This window comes from Carassius carassius, chromosome 35, assembly GCF_963082965.1.
Source record: "Carassius carassius chromosome 35, fCarCar2.1, whole genome shotgun sequence".
In the NCBI taxonomy this organism is placed as follows: Eukaryota; Metazoa; Chordata; class Actinopteri; order Cypriniformes; family Cyprinidae; genus Carassius; species Carassius carassius.
The window spans coordinates 24,584,034-24,603,374 of NC_081789.1; the positions used below are offsets into that span (position 1 = coordinate 24,584,034).

Below are 19,341 nucleotides of genomic sequence, written 5' to 3' on the forward strand. Positions count from 1 at the left end.
TGCTTTTGAGTTCTTTCTTTAGCTGGGGATTATTGGCAATAAATACAGTTTAAAGGAATAGTTCACTCGAAATGAGAAGTCATCCAAGATATACTGTAGATGGGTTTGTTTCTTCATCAGAACAGATTTGGAGAAATGTAGCATTACATCATTTGCTCACCAGTGGATCCTCTGCGGTGAATGGGTGCCGTCAGAATTTGCCGTCCAAACAGCTGATAAAAACTAATCCACAAAATATTCATTTTGGGTGAACTTTTCTTTGAAGCGAGGATATGCTACTTTGGAGCCCCCTACATTAAGTAAGCGGAATTCACCGTCGTAATTACAGTGAATAGCTGTACACGTGCAAAGCAGTTAGCCCTTTTCGTGGAACTTCGTACACGCTCTCGCTCACTGATCTTACATCGTCTCAGGAAAGAACGTTTCGCGTGAGCGCTGGAAACTGGAACTCAGTGTATCATCACAACCCTTACAAAAAACAACTGCAGTATATTGAAGTACAACTGCAGTAAAACAGTATAATTAAGCACAGCCATAGATTTGCAGTATAATGGCAGTACAGTTGCAGTACATTGAAGTACGACAGCAGTAAAACTACAGTAAATGTTAGTCAAATGAAGTACAACTGTAGTTTTCCAATATAATGAAGTACTGAAATGCAGGTATAAACCTACACTCATATTACATTACTGCAGCTGTGGTAACAGTATTACTGTACAGAAAGAAAAAGCTATGGACCACTGCAACATTAACCCTTAAGCTATCTTAAATAATAATAATAATAATAATAAAAGTTGTCTTAATCTAAATGGCATGAGACTTGGTGACTTTGTGGACACTTGCTGACAATTCAATTTTTCAAATAAAATCAATAAATCAGCCACAACACAACAATTAAGATATAGCCAATGCATAAAAGATGCAAATGGTTTGTATACGTTTATATGGAGTTCTCAAAATTCAAAAATATATTTTTTTTTACTATATTTGTACTAAGGATCCAAAAATATAAATTATTTACCCAAAGTATTAAATTTCTCCTCGTCATATTTTACATTGAGATACTATCACAATAAATCTGATTCTGATTATTTGTTAATCTCGTTATTAATTATTTTAAATAAGCAAGTACACATGTGATTTTCAATTAATGTTTATTTGTATTGCATTTTGTACTTTTCATACATATATATACATATAATTTGTCACATTCTGAGTTTAAATCATGCAGTTAAATCAAATTAATATAGTACATTTATATTGAGTTATTCTAATGAATAGATGGGTAAGCATACAAAATGCAATTTTACTCAATTTGTACTAATGATTCATCCGTAAACATTCTTTTCTCAAAGCATTAATTTTCTCCTCCTCACATAGTACATTGAGATACTACAGTAAATCAAATTCTGCTTATTTTTTAATCTCTTTCATATGTGTTTGGTAGGGGCAAAATGACAAGCCCATCTGGTCTTTTTACAATTTCTATACATTTGTTTGTTACTTCAGATGGAAGTGCCTTGTAGCCTGCACAGAATGTGATATTAAGTATGTGAGAATCCATGCAAACATACTCTGTTCGCTTTTTGTGAAAGGCTTGAATTTGATTTGTTAACCTTACCAGTAAAACTGGTTGTCTGGGGGTGGCCTGTGTTTGAACAACAATGATGTGTTCAATTTTTGCAACCTGTTGCCCAATGGTTACCAAGGAATTACATCTGGAGTATTTTGAGTCATACTGATCAGTGGAGTAGAGTGTCCCATCACAAACAAACCTCTGAAAGTAGGTGGCTTGATTTTTTTCTGTATGAATTCCAGAATCCTGTAGTAGGATGTGATGAGACATTGGTAGCTCCTTCACCTGACCATGACCAAAAAAATTGCAGCTACTGACCTGTGCAACGTTTTTGCACAAGGAATAACCCCGAAGTGCTGATGAAACATATTCATGTGCCAGGGAGTCTTCTGCAATGTAAACTCTAGTTAATATTTTTAGCTCCTTTAGTCTTGCTAGATTTTGAGCTATTTGCAATGGTACATGTTGTGTTCCATTGAAAAGTTTGAGCAGTCTACCATTATGTCCTTCAAAGACGAATGTTGACGTCAAGGACAAAGGTCCATGTCTTCTCACACTCTCAGCTAAGTGGGTGAGGAGATGAATGTTGTAAGACACTTCTTGCTTTCCATATAGAGACTCGGTTAGAAGTACAAACTCACAAAGAGCCATATGAGCCTTGTCGATGTTCACATGTGAAATATGTGAACTAGTTAGCAGATAAACTGCAAAGGCTAGAAGCATCCAGTGGTGGAAATACTGTGTTGGGATTAAACCCATCAGTATAAATGGAGAGATTAAAAGAAATGTTCTCCACTCACTTCCTTTCCATTTTTGCCGTTCTTTTACAGATCGTGGCAGACGGGTTATCTCGCTAGGTGGCCTGACTGATTTCAAACGTTTGTCTATCTCTTTCAAGACACTTGGATTTTTGACGTTTACTTCTGGCACTTTGTTGTCAAACCACAAGCCTTTTATTTGGCGCACTACTCCAAGAAGTACACTATGTAAATAGTCTGGAACAAAACTTTCTGCCATGTCAAAACACTGTAATGTGGTCAAAAGACTTGGTCCTTTAACACCATTGACTGGGTTATTTACAGAGGCCAGTTCTGCATCATGGATCATGCCTTCGTGTGTTCTCAGACTAGGAATGGGTACTGAGAGTGGGTAGACCCTGGTAAACCCATCACCCTTTTCCACTCTCTCTCCAGAATGAGTGCAAAAATTACAGCCATGTGCCCCATTAAACTGGCTGATATTCTGCACTGGAGCCCTTGCAACAGATTCAACACTGCATAGAATTGCAGCAACTTTTGAACATTCATAAGTTTTTGTCACAGTGTTGTGCCACACAACACCCTCAGATTCTAAAGATCTGCACTCTTCAATGAATGGTTTTAGAAAGCTTTCCATTTTTGGCTTGGTTTGCCCAAACCAGAGTGCAGGCACCAACACAAAGTTTTTTCGTTCGGAAGGAGGGACTTCGTTTATGGTACACTGAATTGGCCACATTGAATAGCTTGAAGAGTTAAACACTGGGACACCATCTGTATTCCATGTCAAAGATATATTTCCCTGGTCCGTCAGCATTGGAATTTTCTTATACAGTGTACCATCACTGATATTTTGGATGCAATCAGAGTTGTTTGTCTGTGATAGTTTTTCATTAAGGTTGTGATTTTCAAAAAGATTTTTAATTTAATCTCTCAAGGGGGTGTACATAAAATAATAGCCTTTCCTCAGATGTTCTGATACTTTGCATTCTGTATCACACATTGGACATGGTACACTCTCAACATCTAATATGCCAATGTAAGCTCCACAGTCAAGATTCAGACAATAGTGATGTAATTGCCAGCTGGCTGTGTCAAAAGCACGCTTGAACAGGTAGTTGGTGGAGGGTAAACTATTTTCAGGGAGAAGCATCTGAAGCAGATGCAGTAAATCTTGACTTCCTGCCTTGGTCACATGGTGGCGTAGCATGTAGCCCAGAAGTGCAGTCAGACTTTCCCCTTTTGAAAGTTTGGCTCCAGGATACAAAGGCTGGTCTCCATCAATGACACAAGTTCTGATATTTCCATCCTCAAGATTGGAACTGCTTTGCTAGAGATGAAAAATGAGAAGGAAATAAATGTATTCATGGTAATTTAAAGTCCTTTTACATTCCAGTTATCCACATTACTCATGCACAACTTTCAAAAAACAGTGCTGCCAGTGCTTTACTGTAAAATCAAATGTACTGTGAATTGAAATACAGCGATGAAGTGTAAAATAGTCAATTTCTTTTGTCTGTTTTCTTAATTGCAGAATATTTATCATGTGCATCCAGTCCTTCCTGCTGTCTTTGCTGTAAACTGGTTTAAAGGGACAGAAGTGAGAGACTTATTTACCCTCATTTGATAAAAATGTTTTGAAAAAAATTATTTTACATTTAGAAAATTCTAGAATCTCTGTTTCGGGTTTTTTATTAGTGTAAAAACTTTTCCAAAATACTTTTCCAAAATAAAAAAGTAAGTAAGTGAAATTGTAACTTATTTTTCACAAAATCTTGAAGTGTTCCTGTAGCTCAGTGGTAGAACATTGCATTAGCAAGCGCAAGTTTGGGGGGTTCGATTCCCTGGGAACAGATGATAGGTAAAAAATTGCTAGCCTGAATGCACTGAAAGACGCTTTGGATAAAAGTGTATGCTAAATGCATTAATTTAATATTATTTAATTAAAATTTACTCAATAAAATGTACTTATTCATTTTTTATTTTTACTTAACTTAGTTAAGTAGATTTACTTAATTTCCAAATTTGTTAAATTTACTTGAAAAATGCTTGTGCAAAAACTTGCCAAATAAAAATTAAGTAAATTTACTTATTGTTTTTTTCAGTGTATACTAATTGAAACAAGTTAATATCACTTAAATATTTAGTTCATTGCACTAAGTAGAAAAATTGTTATGTGTGAACTCAACTCAGGAGAGTTGAACTGAAGTGTTTTATAATTAATTCATTGCTTTATACTCAAGTTAAATACATTTAAATTAATAATATAATATAAATATTAGTTGTTGAATTTAAATGGTTGGCACAATCGGTTTTCTCAAATTAAATGTTATCCTCCATGGGATTATTTCGGTAACAGAATTTATTTTCAACTTTTTATTCATCTGTATTATTGTAAATACATATTAATAAAGGATAACTTCATCATAAAAAGGAAGGCTTAAAAATTAAAAGTTTCATTTAGACACTGTCCATGGATGTGTTTGACCAGTTGGCTATATGTACATATAGCACATTTGCATAGCAAGCAAACATGTCCTTTATTAGACTATACCCTACCTCTTCATTGCTCAACTTCATTGTGTGTTTTGCTCTTCGTCTTCTATATCAACACCTGATATGTCATCTGGCTGAAGAAAAAATTAAATGCCCGTCAGGCTTACAAAAAATATAAAATAAAGTGGTAAACTGTAAAAGGATTGGTAACACTTTACAGTAAGATCTTTGTTAACTAACCATGAGCAATACATTTGTTTATTAGTTAATAGAAATATAGCGGTTAATTGTTTGCTCAGTGTATTAACTAATGGTAATAAATACAACATTTTATTTTAATAATGTATTAGTAAATGTTGAAATTAACTTTAACTAAGATTAATACATGCTGTAGAAGTATATTGCTCATTCTTAGTTCATGTTAACTAATAAAACCTTATTCTAAAGTGCTACCAATTGATTGACTGCATGGTTGGCATACAATCAAAATGAAATAAATATGATTAAAATAAAAAAGGAATATATATAAAATCAAGAGCAAACTAAATATTTTGTAATACCTCAGTGAGTTGCCTAGCTGCCTCTTCTCTGCAGAGCAGTTGTGTGTCTTACTCAGACTCAGCATCAACTCGGTTCTCTGTGTGTGTCTAAAGTAAAAAACTAAATTACCTTTAAGCCAGTTGTGTAATGTCTCCATGTATTGCAAAATGTGTATTATTATAAAGAATAATAATTGAAAATACTGTTAAATAATATTAAGGGAACTGAATTAGAGGTAATATTGGCTAAGATGTATTTATTTAATTGAACTTTGACTTGATTTATTTTACCTGAGGTGACGGGCTTGCAACATCACCTTCCCTGCTATTTCTCCGTAAACTTGTGCTTCTGTGGGGTTCTTCTTCATCATCTTCCAGAAATATTTTGTACTTGTTTCTTCTGGGATTTTTTTTCTTGTGAATATAGTCATCTTCTAAAAAAGGTTTGTATTTTTTTCGCCTGTTGGACATTTCACCCTCATATATAATTAGCAAGCGCGTCACTAGATTTTCTTCGCGCGTTTGTTGCCCTGACAACGAGTCTCGAGAGCAACGGATACTTGATGAGCCAACTGTCAGTCAGCGTCTTCGTTCGCTCAGGATGGACATAAAATACTTTTTGGTAGATTTTTTCACAGACAACACCGTTCATATATGTGAACTTTCACAAATAAAACACAAAAATATGTCAAGACTACACCCTGAGACCATTCACAAGTGGAACAAAGAAGAGGAAGCATATGTTTACTGGAAGAAAACTTCGTCAGGCGAGCTGCAGCGTTGGCCTTGTCGAGTCATCCAGTTTAGTGGTGAGTAGGCTATAACGTCTAATTTCCTCTTATCTTTTGGTTATTTAATTTAGAGAGCTGTACAAATACTTTTATTTATCTTTTATTCAAACACAGTTGAGAAAATAGGGGGAAACGCTGCTTACGTACTGATTTGTAGCGCACGTACGCGCAGGTGCGCAATTAAGGCACGAGCACAGCCTCGCGAGGACTGATCAACACAGTAATACACTTTAGTAATACAATTACCATAAGTAAACTGACCATTTATGGGATCCATTTTATTGCGTTGGAAAGATATTAATTTCAAAGTGAGACTGATTATTCGTAGGCTATCATTAAAATCTCACTCCAACCAGTTGAGGTACAATCCTTTGTGAATATACAAATGTATTTTGCTATCATTGAAGCTCAACAGTTAAAATATAAAAACTTATGAACAAAAAAAAAACATTTATAATAATGGAATAAACAAAACTGCACTGAATGTGTTTTTTGCTTTTGTTTTTTTAGGAGAGCGTCAGCCCCTAATTGACTTGAGAAAAATTTTTTAAAATGGTTGTGACTTTGACAGTATACCCCTCTTTGCAACAGAGGAAACATTAGGAAAGGGTAGAAGAGAGAAAGTAAAAAGGTCCTCAACAGATGTTGGCGAGACTTAATTTCTGGACCTAGTAAATGTATAAAATCTCATTCACATTCTAACTCAAATGTCAACCTGATTTTAGATAGTATTTAAATGAGATCAAGAAATCCAGTTATATGTAGGCCTAGTCCTGTATATTTTATACATGTACTAAATGCACTGTAGACAAGCATTTATGTTTAATAGTTACATTTTTCTGGGATACTTTTTTATTGTGTGATTTCTATTTTCAGGAAAATGCAATGGTAACAAAAAAAAAAAAAAGACCAAAAACATAATCCAACAGAAGATTATGGCTGCGGTGAAACAAAGCTGCACTCAAATAAATGTGAGCAGGAAGCTACTTTATTTTATCTTTTATAAACTGTAACATTTCAGCTAGAATACATAATAACGGATATTGTACTTCAGGAACCAAGACCTGCTGTGGGAGTGCTGAAGGATTCAAGTGTACCAAGTCCTTCGTCTCCTCAGCCATGTAAGAGGTCAGACATGGCTGAAGAGATCAAAGAGTTAAAAAATGAAATTAAAGAGCTTAAAGAAGATTTAAAATATGAGCGTCGCTTCAGGATAAAAGCAGAGAGAGAGCTGAGGGAGTGGAAAGGTAATGAAATCTAGCTATAGTACAGTAGTATAGTACTCAATTTTGTGAACTATCTTCTTCAGTATATATAATATCATGTTCTTTTTGAATACTCGATTCTGATTGGCTGGAAGGTGTGCATTAAACAATTAATGCACAGGTTACAAGTCAGTTGAATCACTGTTCTAAATTAATGTGCTGCTTTTATTGTAGGACACACACACACACACACACACACACACAGGCAGTCACTCGCAAACAGAGATCTTGCAATGATCTCACACGCAGAAATATCAAAAGTAACCGAAAAGTAACCTGGTCTGTCCTGTCTGTCAGTGAGTGCGTTGTCAGTCTCCTCTCTGCTACGCAATGTATTTTTCCTTGCGTGAGAACATGGAATGGCATGAGAGCAGCGTATCTCGTCAGGCATAGCGACAGTAACTAAGGGGGGGGGGTCTTTGCGAACTGACAATTAAAGTGACAGCTTCATTAGGAAAATGCTGTGCCTGATGAAAAGGAACACTCCACTTTTTTTTTTGGAAATAGGCTAATTTTCCAACTCCCCATTTATCCTGACCACGACTGTATTTATCAATTCATATTAAGATTTTTCCCAATTATTTTATTTTGATTTTAGATTAGAATTTTGAATGAAAGACCAAGAGGATAAATGGTGCCAATAGATGTGGAGGGCACTGTAAAGGTTTTGTGGATTGTGAACATGATTGTGTCGCTCTGCTTTTTTCCAGAAATGCATGCTGTTGTGCAGGAGCTAAAAGGCACAGTAGGAGAAATAAAGATGTGCATTTCAAAGCACAAGCCTGACACTCTGCAGACCTCATCTTCTCAAAAAATCGGTTCTCAAATTCAAGAACCATGCTCTGCTCAAGGAAGTAAGCAGGTAAGTATAGGTCCCAATTATACAGTTATTGTATTGTATTCCATTTTCTGTCAGAATTTTCAATTCTGGCTAGAAGGTGTGTTAAAATCTATCTCTTTCATTTAACACAACTTGTGGTTGCTGATGTTGTTTTTAACTCTGTACTGGGCAAAGTATTTGGATTTTGCTCTGTAGCTTTATACTTTATTCTAAAATGCATTTCTGAGCCATTTTGTTTTAGATTGTAGTACATCACTGTGGTGGTCAACTTTTTTCAATTCTTTTACTTTTTCAGAAAAGAAAAGAAAACAATTTGTTCTCTGCTGTTCCCCACTAGGTAGTCGATTACATCAATTTGGGGGAGGGGGTGCGGATCAAGAGAAGCCAGTTTGATAGGATCAACACCCAAGATTTTAAAAAAAATTACCAGCGAGCTTTTCCTTGTAACCTTTGGGCGAGAAACACTTGCCACTCACTCTCTAAATGGAAGAAAGGCACCCAATGCAGAGACCAGCAAGGAGGCACTTCCAGCTCACACAGTGTCCGTCTTAATAGGTAACTCCTCATGTATTTCTACAGACTAGCTCTGCTGTGAAAGAGAATTTGGGATTTTTATCAGTTCCTTTATTATTTATTTTTCAAACAATTTAGTTTGTTTCAGTCCATGTATATAATTATTTGTTTATAGTAAATTTTTAAGTATTTTCGAATTGTTATATTAATAGCTTTCAGAATTAGGTGAGTATTAAATCAAGATTTATCTCCCATTTAAATAGCATGTGATCTTTTGTCATCAAATGATAATTAAAATACTTATTTAATTGCTAATTTAAAAACTCTGGAGTGGAATTAAAACACATTTGATACTCACATGCTCTTAAGCCCCCTATGCCTTTTACATTTAAATTCTTAACATTTAAAAAAATACATAAAAAAATAAACACTTTAATTCAATTTTTTTTTTACTATTCTTAAAGAATTGTTGATAAACTGTATACATATGGAAAAGGTTTTTTTTTTTTTTTTTTTTTTTTTTAACATAATAACATCAACTATTTTCAGATGTTAAATTATATTCATAAAGAAAAAATATCAAAAAGATAAATCATATCAGTTAGCATATGATACAAGTTTTAGTACTTCTCCAGTGACTGCTGGATATTATCCCAGATAACTTAAGAACAACATATTTACCTTGCCTAATAAAAAGTAAAGTTTCAACAACAGAAATCATGATTTTCCATGAAGTGGGATTTGCTCTATATGTGAGCTTAATGAGACCACTTCCCCATGTGTTTTTCATTGTATTAATGCAATAGATTTGAGTAACAATTCCTATGAAGCATGTACTTATCATTTTGTATTATCATATAAAAAAACATAACAACAGTAATAATACATTATAATGCTTACCTATTTGTGGTTATAACGTAACATAACATAAGAGTGCATAACACCAGGTTGAGCCTTTATAATGCATTATATAAACAAATAAACATATAAACAACCTTATAATATATAAGGGTTTATATCTTCTCATGGATAATCGTAATAATATTAATAATAATTACTTATTTGTGGTAATAACTATTAAGAGTAAGACTGTTTATAACACACAATGAACAATTTAATTCACTTACTGTATGTAATAATGGATTATATATCCCATAGTTTCCTATATTTTTCTTACCCAAGACTCATATCTTGACATTGTTGACGTTGAAGATCCACACAGTATCATTTTACATCTTATGAGTCTCTTTAACTGCTTAAAGTAAAGAGACAATAACAAAGTCTTATTTTAAACATCTAAAGCACTTAACAATGTGCTCATGATATTTATAAGTAGTCTTTGTCTGCTTTAACAAGCCATAAGATATCATGTGGTTATTAGACATTTGCTTTTTACATTTTTATTGTAATACATAGTAAATAAAACATGTTCCATATGTGCAATCAACAAAACAATATTGTATTGTTTTAAATGTAAAAGTTTCCAGTGAGTTAAAGGGATAGTTCACCTTAAAAATAAAAATTATATCCTCATTTATTTACCCTCATGTCGTATGGGATATATAATCCATTATTACATAAGTGAATAAAATTATAAATAGTCATAATCTTAATACTTATAACCACAAATAAGTATTATTACTATTGTCACGATTATCAATGAGACGATATAACACATTATAAAGTTGTTTATAAGGCATTATGCATGCATTATAATACAATAAAAATACACTTGTAATGCATTATAAATACAGGCTTCATAAAAAAAGTGTTCTGGATAATGTGTAATGCATTAAAACAAATGACAAACAACCAATTTCAGACGTTACAAATATAATGCATTTTAACTTTAGTAAAAATTATTTATGAAAATATACAATGCAATATAATGTGCATTATGAACACCTTAATTATGTATTATACATAAATGCTTTAAGAAGTAAAGTGTTACCTTAACTTAATTTACTTGAAATGTTCATAGCCATTCATGCTGACCAATATGCCATTACAAATGAATTGGGAACAGTATTAATACTTACCCCAAATATTTGGTGAAACCACAATGCAAGATTCAGTTTAAGCATACTATATGCTATATGTTACATGTTACTATAGACGGTTTCAACGGCAACAACATAAACAAAAGTTACTGGCATGCGCGCTTTTGTGGACCTAACTTAACTTCCGGTAGACTTCCAAATAGAATCAATAACAACAGCCAAGTCCCTCTAGAGTAGAATTTTTTTTATAACAAACAAAATATGTTTGCCGCGTGGATCAGGCGTACTTAATGAAAATGCAAATTCATTCTTTGCCAGCAGGAGATGTTTTAAAGCATAGACATAAAGGGCGAGAAATAGAGGTTTCCCCAGTAACAGCTGTAAACAAAGCAGAGCTGGTACGCTCACACGCTGCTTTATCAGACATATAACATGCAAGTCTTCCTTCAGAAATACAGCGATATAAAAACACCTGTGCCTCGTTTTGATATTTAAACATATAAATGTAAGGAATTATTATTATTAAACGTGCAGTACGTAACGTTACTCATGTTTATTCAATGAAGCCTTTTTGAAAATCGATCAGTTTTAAAATTGTGGCGAGTCTCCAAAAATAAATAAATGTATGGGAAACACATCCCGCAGCACAACCACCTGAGCCCAACTTCAGTCTACTCATCACATTGACTTTAACTGCGTTTGTAGAAGGCACTGCAGCCAGATTGATATACACAACACAGACCGGAAGTTAACTTAGGTCCAGGCGCGTGCGCCCGATGAAACCGTCTATATGTTGTAGACTGTAACTGAAACTTGATAGTTTTTCTGAATCTTTTTTTCTTTTCTTTTTCAGACTATATCCAAAAGAAATTCAGTGTGTCTTCATCTGATGTAAAGGCAGTCATAAGAACCAAGCTTAACAACGAGGACAAGCTATTCAAAAAACGAAACCTTCCTGAGTAATGGAAATAGACTATAAAGTGTTTATTTGCAAATGATTAATTTATTCATTTAATTTCTAACTCTCAGCCGGTTATTTAAAGTTTAAATTAAAATAAAAAAACATGTATTGTTACATTGCAGTTTCACTGTGTTTTGTACATAAATTCATATATGTGTGAAAATAAAACTATTTTCTGGATAACCCGGTTGTATCTGTACAGCATTTTATTAGTACTTGTACTTTAGTTGTAATCTTTATTGTAGTACTACTGCAGTTGTACTGCAGTTGTATTTTAGAAATACTTCAGCTGTACTGCATCTGCTCCAATACATCTAAAGTACTAGTAAAATAATATTGCGATACAGATGCAGTACAGCTGAGGTACTTCTAAAATACAACTGCAGTACAACTGCAGTAGTACTACAATAAAAAAGTGAAACTTCAGACTTCTTTTTTTTACAGTAATACTGCAATATTGCAGTTTTTTCGTGTCCAAAAAACTGCATTTTTCTACATGTAACAAAAACTGTAGTATTACTTCTAAAAAACTGCAGTAATTTTTTGTAAGGGAATGATTTTGAAACTTTGATATTTCAAAGGACTTGCAGCTGTTTTAAAGGCCTGACTTATGAGATGTCATACTATAAATACCTAGAAGAAACAAGAGCACATTTTAATTCTCGTAATATTTAGTAACATACGTACTCTTGCTGTATTTGTACAGAATATGTTTTATCTATATGAATTGAACAGAATATTTATTAGCGTATGACTTCTAATGGCGGGAATTTGGCGCAGCGGTATGCAGTGAAATGTTATTTGACTGTTGTATGAGTTATTTTGTTGCTTGACATTTTATCCATAAAAAGGTCACTCAAACTAAAACCATAAAAAGTTACTTAAAATAATTCTTAAAATTGAACTAAAATAATAATAAAAAAAACTTAATTTACCTTAGCTAGTTACCAAGGCTACATTTCTTTTATTTTCACATGTTGTAGTCTACTAAAATAACTTGTACAAAAACTGAAAAAAAACTAGACATAAAAAAATAAAATAAAAAAAGTGATTAAAAAAATAAAAATGACTAAAATATAACAGTATCCATGTGACGAAGAGGCTGAGGCGGTCGGATCCATCTGCAGTATTTTATTAACCCAGGTAAGCCAGCAGAGATAGACAGTCATAGAACTCAAGAACACTAGGCAAGGCCAGTATAAAAGCAGCACACAGGTAAGGGCAATCCAAGAATATTAAGTCAAACAGGCCTGGGTAAGGGGCTGGCAGCTGTAGGGTCCAGGCACTCGGCCCAAGGAAGGTATCCGGTGCTGGATGAAAGTTTCCTGCGTGTTCGGTCTTTTAGCGCGTAGAGTTATTCAATTTAGGTTAAGCTCAAATCTGACTCCATTATTTATTTAATCTGACTCCATTTTAGTATGACCTCGAATTTAGGTTGGAATGCAAATTGGTTGTACGTCTGTTTCTAATTAGTAGGCCTATTCTTCTGACATTTGATTATTCTAGTTAAACTCTTTAGTTTATATTAACTTGTTCATTCGGGTGCTCATGTCTCTAACAAGGATTCAACATAATGTTACAACAAATGTAACAATTTATTATCAGTCAGGTAAATATGAATTCTGCCAATTACATATCCAATTGAAACACATCAAATCATATCAATACAAAACATCAAATTCTCAAAGATGAATCTAAAAGTAAAATATGCGTACCTGACCTTAGAAAATACATAGTATGAAGTGAAGAGACACACAACACACTACGGGCTTTCTGGCTACAGAAACCTTTTGCTGCAATCCTTTAAATACCTCAGACCAAGACAAACATCCCCCGAGATGAAGACAGAAACTAACAATTGGAATTTGATTAGGTCAGGTCCCAGACCAGGTTAGTTTACACCTCAATGGGAACAAAAGGTAATTTACATGGAAGACCCTGGAAAAGGGCACTCCCATTACAGTAATCAAATTATCTCTTAACTCTTAAGATCTGTATCTTTTAATCTACTTTTCTAAGGTTGAGACCATTGTACCAGTTGCCCTGAGACAATACAAATGACACCAAACATGACTGTAAATATCACTAGCATTAATGCAGAATATTATACTATTGGCAATTCTGAGTGAAACTAAGTGGAGGGAGTGTGATGGTGAGGTGTGAACTGCTAGGTGTGGTGCATCTTCGATGGCACCGTTATTTATGATGGAGGGTATTCAAGCAGAGGTGGGTAGAGTACCCAAAAACTGTACTCAAGTAAAAGTAAAAGTACTTCTAGAAATATTTACTCAAGTAAAAGTAAAAGTACTAGTCTTGAATAGTTACTTGAGTAAGAGTAAAAGAGTATCGGGAAAAAAATCTACTCAAGTAGTTAGTTACTAGTTACTTTGGGTCATATATACTGAGCCTATTTTTATTTAGATATATAGATAAAATGTATGTAATGTATGTGTGTGTGTGTGTATAAATGTATATATTTCATCAGCCTTTACTCCAATTTATGTAATTTATTATAAAACCCTGTCTGTTTACTTAAGTAACAGATATAGGTGTCATGCCATAACATATTTTTAATACGACTGACTTCATATTAAATGTGAATTTAACATTGAAAGTTAATGTGATATAAATATTGCTACTAATCTTTCATTGTTCAGAAAGAGAGCAAATAACATTTACATTATTAAAGATCATTTTCACTCACAGTCTAGAGTTCATTCACTCTCAGAAACTCCCATTAAAATCACTGAAACTGTTAACACTGTGAAATCAATATCTTAATTAAAGATTCGTACACACATCTGCACTTTGTTGTTTGTGACGAGAGAATTCGCCAGAAAGAGGTATTCAGTCAGTGATCGAGTGAAGGAAGCACCGACATTTTAGCGATGATTCATCTGAACGCCTCTGATTGGCCAATGCTTTAATAAGCTCAAAAGAATCATGTGTGATTTGTTATAATGCGCAGTGCTGTAAAAACACATCTATCTCTTGACTCCCCTCTGTTATAAGCCACACACGTACAACAAACTAATGTCACAGTGGTATCGTGTACTGTAATCGAATGTAGCCCAAGTTATTACCTGTTAAACAGTAGACAGCACACGCGGTGTTCACCTAATAAGGATCTCCATCGCAAGCAATAGCCTTTGCAGATTTGCTTTCAATTCAGTGCAGTTCCATAGCCACGTTTTCAACGCTCTTTCTGTTCTTAAACGTTACAACTCTGAGTGAACCGCTTCAGACGCTCAGCGCGTGCGGCAGAGAACTGAACGACTCATTCAAACTGATTCATGAACCAACTCACTCGTTTGCCAATTGGTTTGATCAAGCCTTTGAACAGAATTTACTCAAAAGAATGAATCATTCGCGAATGGGCATCGCTCATTGCCCAGAGAAAAGTAGACGGCGTTTGGAATAAACTGAAGCATTTATAACATTTATTACATTAAGATAAAGTAACGAGAGGAGCGTCGCCCACAGTAACGAAGTAAAAGTAAAGATTTTTCCCCAAAAATTTACTCAAGTAAGAGTATAAAGTACCCATCTTTAAATATACTCCGAAAAGTATTAGTTACCCCAAAAAATTACTCAAGTAAATGTAACGAAGTAAATGTAACTCGTTACTACCCACCTCTGTATTCAAGAGAGTGTTCAAATGTTAATTATCAGGAAAGTCCTTTAGTTTCTTAGAGAGAAGTCGTCCCTCAGTCCAGATGGTCCGGCTCCAGTCTTACATAGCTTAGGTTCAAAAACGAGATCAGAGTCAAAGTCAAAATCACAAGAGCAAACACGAGTGGTAAGCTAGAGACAGAGATTGGGTAAATCAAGACTTCACAAATGAACAATGAGTCCAGATAAAGGAGAGCTTAGGGTACACAGGTTATAATAATGCAATGATGAGATTAATCAGGAGATAATGAGCAGAGGCGGATAATGGGAAAAACAGTCCTAATACACAGGGGGATCTGGTGAAACCAGGAGAAGGCGTTGTCGAACGTTCCGTGACAGAGCCCCCCCCCCCCCCTTCGAGCGGCTCCAGAAGTGAGGACCTGGCTGATGGCGGGGTCTACCACGGTATCTTGGAGCAGGTCGATCTGGGTGGTCTCGGTGAAAAGCAGCAGTTAATGTGGGGTCCAGGATATCACCGTGACGTCTGGAGTCCAGGACCTCTCGCACCCGGAAAGCCTCCGCGCCGTCCACCTCAATGGGGTCTGCACAGGAGCGACCTCCTCTCAGCTCCTCTCTCTCCTGGGGGCGACAGCGGGTCTGAAAAGGGACACATGTAATGTGGGTAAGATTTTGTAATGAGCAGGGAGTGCCAAGCGAAAAGAAACAGGTGTTATCTGACGAAGAATCTTAAATGGCCCGACGAAACGAGGAGATAGTTTCCTGCTCGGGAGCTTGAGACGGAGACTGAATCAAATCCTGGTTTAGACGTTCAAACTGCCCATTGGCCTGGGGATGGTTACCAGAAGTTAAACTGACACTGATATTGAGTTTGGAACACAACTCTCTCCAGACACAGGAGGTAAACTGGGTCAGTGGTCAGTGACAATGTCTTCGGGCAGACCAAAGAGACGGTACACTTGGTTGAGAAGAGCCTCGGCTGTCTGTAAGGCCGTGGGCAGGCCGGTCAGGGGTATGAAACAGCAGGATTTAGAGAAGCGGTCCACCACGGAGAGGATAGTACAACCCGAATTCCGGAAAAGTTGGGACGTTTTTTAAATTTTAATAAAATGAAAACTAAAAGACTTTCAAATCACATGAGCCAATATTTTATTCACAATAGAACATAGATAACATAGCAAATGTTTAAACTGAGAAAGTTTACAATTTTATGCACAAAATGAGCTCATTTCAATTTTGATTTCTGCTACAGGTCTCAAAATAGTTGGGACGGGGCATGTTTACCATGGTGTAGCATCTCCTTTTCTTTTCAAAACAGTTTGAAGACGTCTGGGCATTGAGGCTATGAGTTGCTGGAGTATCTGTTACTTAAGTAAACAGTTGGAATTTGGTCCCATTCTTGCCTTATATAGATTTCCAGCTGCTGAAGAGTTCGTGGTCGTCTTTGACGTATTTTTCGTTTAATGATGCGCCAAATGTTCTCTATAGGTGAAAGATCTGGACTGCAGGCAGGCCAGGTTAGCACCCGGACTCTTCTACGGCGAAGCCATGCTGTTGTTATAGCTGCAGCATGTGGTTTTGCATTGTCCTGCTGAAATAAACAAGGCCTTCCCTGAAATAGACGTTGTTTGGAGGGAAGCATATGTTGCTCTAAAACCTTTATATACCTTTCAGCATTCACAGAGCCTTCCAAAACATGCAAGCTGCCCCATACCGTATGCACTTATGCACCCCCATACCATCAGAGATGCTGGCTTTTGAACTGAACGCTGATAACATGCTGGAAGGTCTCCCTCCTCTTTAGCCCGGAGGACACGGCGTCCGTGATTTCCAACAAGAATGTCAAATTTGGACTCGTCTGACCATAAAACACTATTCCACTTTGAAATAGTCCATTTTAAATGAGCCTTGGCCCACAGGACACGACGGCGCTTCTGGACCATGTTCACATATGGCTTCCTTTTTGCATGATAGAGCTTTAGTTGGCATCTGCTGATGGCACGGCGGATTGTGTTTACCGACAGTGGTTTCTGAAAGTATTCCTGGGCCCATTTAGTAATGTCATTGACACAATCATGCCGATGAGTGATGCAGTGTCGTCTGAGAGCCCGAAGACCACGGGCATCCAATAAAGGTCTCCGGCCTTGTCCCTTACGCACAGAGATTTCTCCAGTTTCTCTGAATCTTTTGATGATGTTATGCACTGTAGATGATGAGATTTGCAAAGCCTTTGCAATTTGACGTTGAGGAACATTGTTTTTAAAGTTTTCCACAATTTTTTTACGCAGTCTTTCACATATTGGAGAGCCTCTGCCCATCTTTACTTCTGAGAGACTCTGCTTCTCTAAGACAAAGCTTTTATAGCTAATCATGTTACAGACCTGATATCAATTAACTTAATTAATCACTAGATGTTCTCCCAGCTGAATCTTTTCAAAACTGCTTGCTTTTTTAGCCATTTGTTGCCCCCGTGCCAACTTTTTTGAGACCTGTAGCAGGCATTAAATTTTAAATGAGCTAATTAAGTGGATAAAAGTGTAAAATTTCTCAGTTTAAACATTTGCTACGTTATCTATGTTCTATTGTGAATAAAATATTGGCTCATGTGATTTGAAATTCCTTTAGTTTTCATTTTATTAAAATTTAAAAAACGTCCCAACTTTTCCGGAATTCGGGTTGTAGTAAACCCCTGGGATGGAGGCAGATCTGTAAAAAAGTCCACTGCGATGTGCGACCAGGGACGCTGTGGTACTGGCAGAGGTTGTAATAATCCAGCGGGTTTGAGATGGGAGGATTTCACAGTGTTACAAACGGAGCATTGATGAATAAACTTGATGACATCAGACTGAAGTGAAGCCCACCAAAAGCGATTGGAAACCAACTGTATGGTGGCCGCGATACCAGGATGACCCGCTCTAGGGGTGCAGTGAACCCACTGAAGCACACAGTGATAGAGCCCGGACAGAACAAGGAGACGGTCAGCGGGACATTCTTGCAGAGCAGGATGATTATTTAGAGACGCGGTGATTTCAGAGATGATGTCCCATTGAACAGGAGCCAAGATTAGTCTAGTGGGAATAATGGGTTCAGTCTTCGATTCTTCACAGGGACCGTCAAACTGTCGGGACAGGGCGTCAGTTTTGCAGTTCTGCGAGCCTGGCCTGTAAGTGATCTTAAAATCGAATCTTGAAAAGAATAGAGACCAACGAGCCTGGCAAGCATTGAGGTGATTAGCTGACCTGATGTACTCCAGATTCCTGTGATCAGTGAGCACTGTAAAAGGCTGGCGAGCTCCCTCTAGCCAGTGCCTCCACTCCTCAAAGGCGGTCTTCATGGCCAGGAGTTCGCAATCACCCACGTCATAATTGCGTTCTGCAGAGTTGAGCTTGCGAGAGTAGAAGGCACACGGGAACATTTTTGCAGGGTTACCATACCGCTGAGACAGGACGGCCCCCATTCCTGTGTTAGATGCATCCTCTTCAATGATAAACTCCCTCTCAGGATCTGGGTGACGGAGAATAGGAGCAGAATTGAATTTCTTCTTGAGCTGAGCAAAAGCCGCAGCACAATCCGTTGTCCACTTAAAATATTTACCCCCTCCTCGAAGCAGAGATGTGAGGGGAGATGCAATTACACTGAAGTTGCGGATGAACCTGCAGTAAAAGTTGGCAACGCCCAAAAAGTGCTGCAGCTCCTTAACAGAGGAAGGTTGGGGCCAATTCACCATGGCTCTGACCTTGCTGTCAACCATTAGAAATCCGTCCACACTGATAATATAGCCCAGAAAGGAGATACGTGTCTGGTGAAACTCACACTTGGAGAGCTTGGCATAGAGCTGGTTATCAATCAGGCACTTGAGGACCGCATGGACATCTTGGACATGCTCCTCAAGGGAATCAGAATAAATCAAAGTGTCATCAATGTAGACAATAACTCTTTGATGTAACATCCATCCATCTCCATCCATCTTCTTC

General features: G+C 36.4%; 1 protein-coding gene across 1 annotated transcript; it reads left to right on the plus strand.

The window, feature by feature from the left end:
- Positions 1 to 6,853: 6,853 nt before the first annotated feature.
- On the plus strand, positions 6,854 to 11,831 carry LOC132116310 (uncharacterized). The gene is made up of 5 exons (XM_059525098.1): positions 6,854 to 7,128; positions 7,212 to 7,404; positions 8,133 to 8,284; positions 8,601 to 8,818; positions 11,630 to 11,831. The coding sequence occupies exons 1-5, from the start codon at positions 7,093 to 7,095 to the stop codon at positions 11,664 to 11,666; spliced, it is 636 nt and encodes a 211-aa protein (XP_059381081.1). The 5' UTR covers positions 6,854 to 7,092; the 3' UTR covers positions 11,667 to 11,831.
- Positions 11,832 to 19,341: the final 7,510 nt, after the last annotated feature.